The 3,025-nt window shown below is 38.0% G+C and overlaps 1 protein-coding gene across 1 annotated transcript; it reads left to right on the top strand.

The window, feature by feature from the left end:
• The first annotated feature begins 424 nt into the window (after positions 1–424).
• LOC124887135 lies at positions 425–1,111 on the top strand. Its single transcript, XM_047396327.1, has one exon. It carries the CDS (start codon positions 425–427, stop codon positions 1,109–1,111), a length of 687 nt encoding a protein of 228 aa, XP_047252283.1.
• Positions 1,112–3,025: the final 1,914 nt, after the last annotated feature.

The following is a 3,025-nucleotide window of genomic DNA, read 5'->3' as shown; positions in this document are numbered from 1 at the left end:
AGGTCTAGACATCATATGTGTTGAGAGTTGCTTTAGGAATATGCACGTCTTTCTCTGTTTTTTTTCTCTAGCTTTTTTACTTACAATCCTAGTTAATTTAGGAGTTCTATCATTGGTAGGAAACTAATTAGTTTGCTTAGTTTTGGTAGAAATAAGTTGTTTATTTGTCCTATTTTTAGTTGTAATAGCATCTATTTAAGTTGCTAAGTTGATGATCAATAAATGACGGTCTTTCGACAAGAAATTAATCTCTCTATCACTCTGCATTTTCTCTTCTTCAAACTCCATCTCTATTTCTGTGGCCAGCTTTTAAATTGAATTCCTGCGTTGTTTCTCTTTAACGATTTTAAACCAAAAATTGGTATTAGAGCTTGAATCTTAACGGACCTGTGAGTGTGTACATCAATCTGATCCAGTGGATACCATGAATGGAGACGCAAATTTTTCTTCAATGGAACCACCAACTTTTGATGGAGAAAGTTATCAAATCTGGGCAGTTAGAATACGGATATGTCTGCAAGCTTTGGATCTTTGGGAAGCTGTTGAAGCTAAATATGAGATAGCTCCCTTGCCGGACAATCCCACGACGGTGCAGATTAAAACTCACAAGGAGAAGAATACTAGGAAATCAAAGGAAATGGCATGCTTATTTACTGTAGTTTCATCTAATATCTTCACTCGTATCATGTATCTTGAATCAGCGAAAGAGGTATGGGATTCTCTCAAAACTGAGTATGAAGGAGATAAAAGGATTCGAGGGATACAAGTGTTGAATCTGGTATGTGAGTTTGAGCTGCAAAGGATAAAAGAAAGTGAAACCATAAAAGAGTACTCTGACAGACTCCTTAATTTAGCAAATCGCATCAGATTGTTGGGTTCTGCTTTCAATGATTCAAGGATCGTTGAGAAAATCCTAGTAACGGCGCCTAAAAGATTTGAGGCTACCATAACAACCTTAGAAAATACTAAGGACTTGTCTAAGATAACACTTTCAGAGCTCTTAAGTGCTTTTCAAGCGCAAGAGCAACGGCGTGTTATGAGACAAGGAGGAGCTGTCAAAGGTGCCTTACCAGCCAAGTATCACGATGATGGACGTTCTAAGAAGAAGTAAAATAAGAAGTACCAACCAACTGATGGAGAAGGTGCAGCACAAAGCAACAAAAAACAAAACAGGTAGTTTCAAAAGAAACTACTCTCCTTGTAAGCATCGCGACAAGCTCGGGCATACACCTTTCAAGTGTTGGAAGAGGCCTGATGCTAAGTGCACTAAGTGTAATCAGCTTGGGCATGAAGCGATCATCCGTAAAAACAAAACTCAGCAGCAAGATGTAGAGGCTCGAGTTGTTAATAAACAGGAAGAAGATCAACTTTTTGTCGCATCAAGTTTTACAAGCAGCGTCTGAAGCGAGTCCTGGCTAATTGATAGCGGTTGTACAAATCATATGACTCATGATGAGGATATTTTCAAATATTTAGACAAGTCCAAAATCTCCAAAGCCAAAATCGGTAAGGGCGATTATCTTTCTGCCAAAGGAAAAAGAACAGTAGCTATTGAAAGCAGCTCAAGTACCAAGTTAATTTTAGATGTACTTTTTGTTCCAGAACTTAATCAAAATTTACTGAGCGTAGGACAACTTTTGGAAAATGGTTTTAAGTTTAATTTTAGGGATAAGAAGTGTGTGATATTTGATCCAAAGGGTCAAGAAATCTGCCAAGTTAAGATGAGAGGAAAAAGCTTTTCATTTGATCTAATGGAAGGAAGGTCAGCTGCCTATTCGAGCCAAGAGATAACAGCAGATGTATGGCATAAGAGACTCGGGCATTTTCATCACAATGCAATGTTGCACATGGTGAAAAAAGATATGGTTCTAGGACTACCATCCATGGAGGAAAAACACACATGCTGCAACACATGTCAATTTGGAAAGCAAAGCAAGATGTCTTTGGCCAAGGCAACCTGGAGAGCATCAGAGAAGCTTCAGTTAGTCCATACTGATTTGTATGGACCACATAAAACTGCTTCTCTTAACGAAAGTAAATATTTTATAGCATTTATTGATGATATGACAAGAATGTGTTAGATTTATTTTCTCAGATTCAAATTTTGAAGTACCTGAAGTATTCTGGAAATTCAAAGCTTTGGTAGAAAATCAAAGTGGTTGCAGGATACAAATGCTTAGATCAGATAATAGTGCTGAGTACACATCTGATCGATTTGAAAAGCTTTGCGAAAATGCAGGTATTGAGCATCAACTCATTGCCCCATATACTCCACAACAGAATGGAGTCAGTGAAAGGAAGAATAGGACGATAATGGAAATGTTGAGGTGTTTGTTATACGAGAAAGGCTTACCAAAATATTTATGGGCAGAAGCAGCTAACGCTGTTGTTTTTTTGCTGAACAGATTGCCTACCAAAGCAATTGACGGCAAGACACCTTTTAAGGCGTGGAACGGCTATAAGCCATCATTAAAAAGCTTAAAAATCTTCGGTTGTTTGTGTTTCTCTCATATTCCGCAGGTTAAGAGGGACAAGTTAGACAAGAAAGATAAACCTGGAGTCTTTATTGGTTACAGTACAATCTCTAAAGCTTACAAGGTTTTCAGCCTCATACTAAAAAAATTATGGTAAGTAGAGATGTATTTTTTCTGAAGAATGAGCAATGGGACTGAGAAAAGGTTAATCAGTAGAAGATCACAAGCAATCTACCGAATTTCGATGAAGACATTGATGATCAACCTGTGAGAGGAACAAGGTTACTCTCTGAGATGTACCAGAGATGCAATGTGGCCATTTTAGAGCCTTTTGGATTTGAAGAGGCTGTTTTAGATCCTAAGTGGAAAGCCGCAATGGAGGAGGAACTTGGAATGATTGAGAAGAACAAAACCTAGCAGCTTATGGAAAAGCCTCAAGATAGAAAGATCATCGGTGTGAAGTAGGTTTATCGGACAAAATTGAATGTTGATGGTTCTGTTAACAAGCTCAAGGCAAGACTTGTAGTTAAGGGGTATGCATAGATTTTTGG

Source organism: Capsicum annuum, chromosome 9 (genome assembly GCF_002878395.1).
Source record: "Capsicum annuum cultivar UCD-10X-F1 chromosome 9, UCD10Xv1.1, whole genome shotgun sequence".
Classification (NCBI taxonomy): Eukaryota; Viridiplantae; Streptophyta; class Magnoliopsida; order Solanales; family Solanaceae; genus Capsicum; species Capsicum annuum.
The sequence above is the reverse complement of the archived record's forward strand: the minus strand, read 5'-3'. Positions and strand labels throughout refer to the sequence as shown.

Bases quoted from the DNA above. Each gene is read 5' to 3' on its own strand.
- LOC124887135 (XM_047396327.1), top strand. From the start codon at position 425: ATGAATGGAGACGCAAATTTTTCTTCAATGGAACCACCAACTTTTGAT.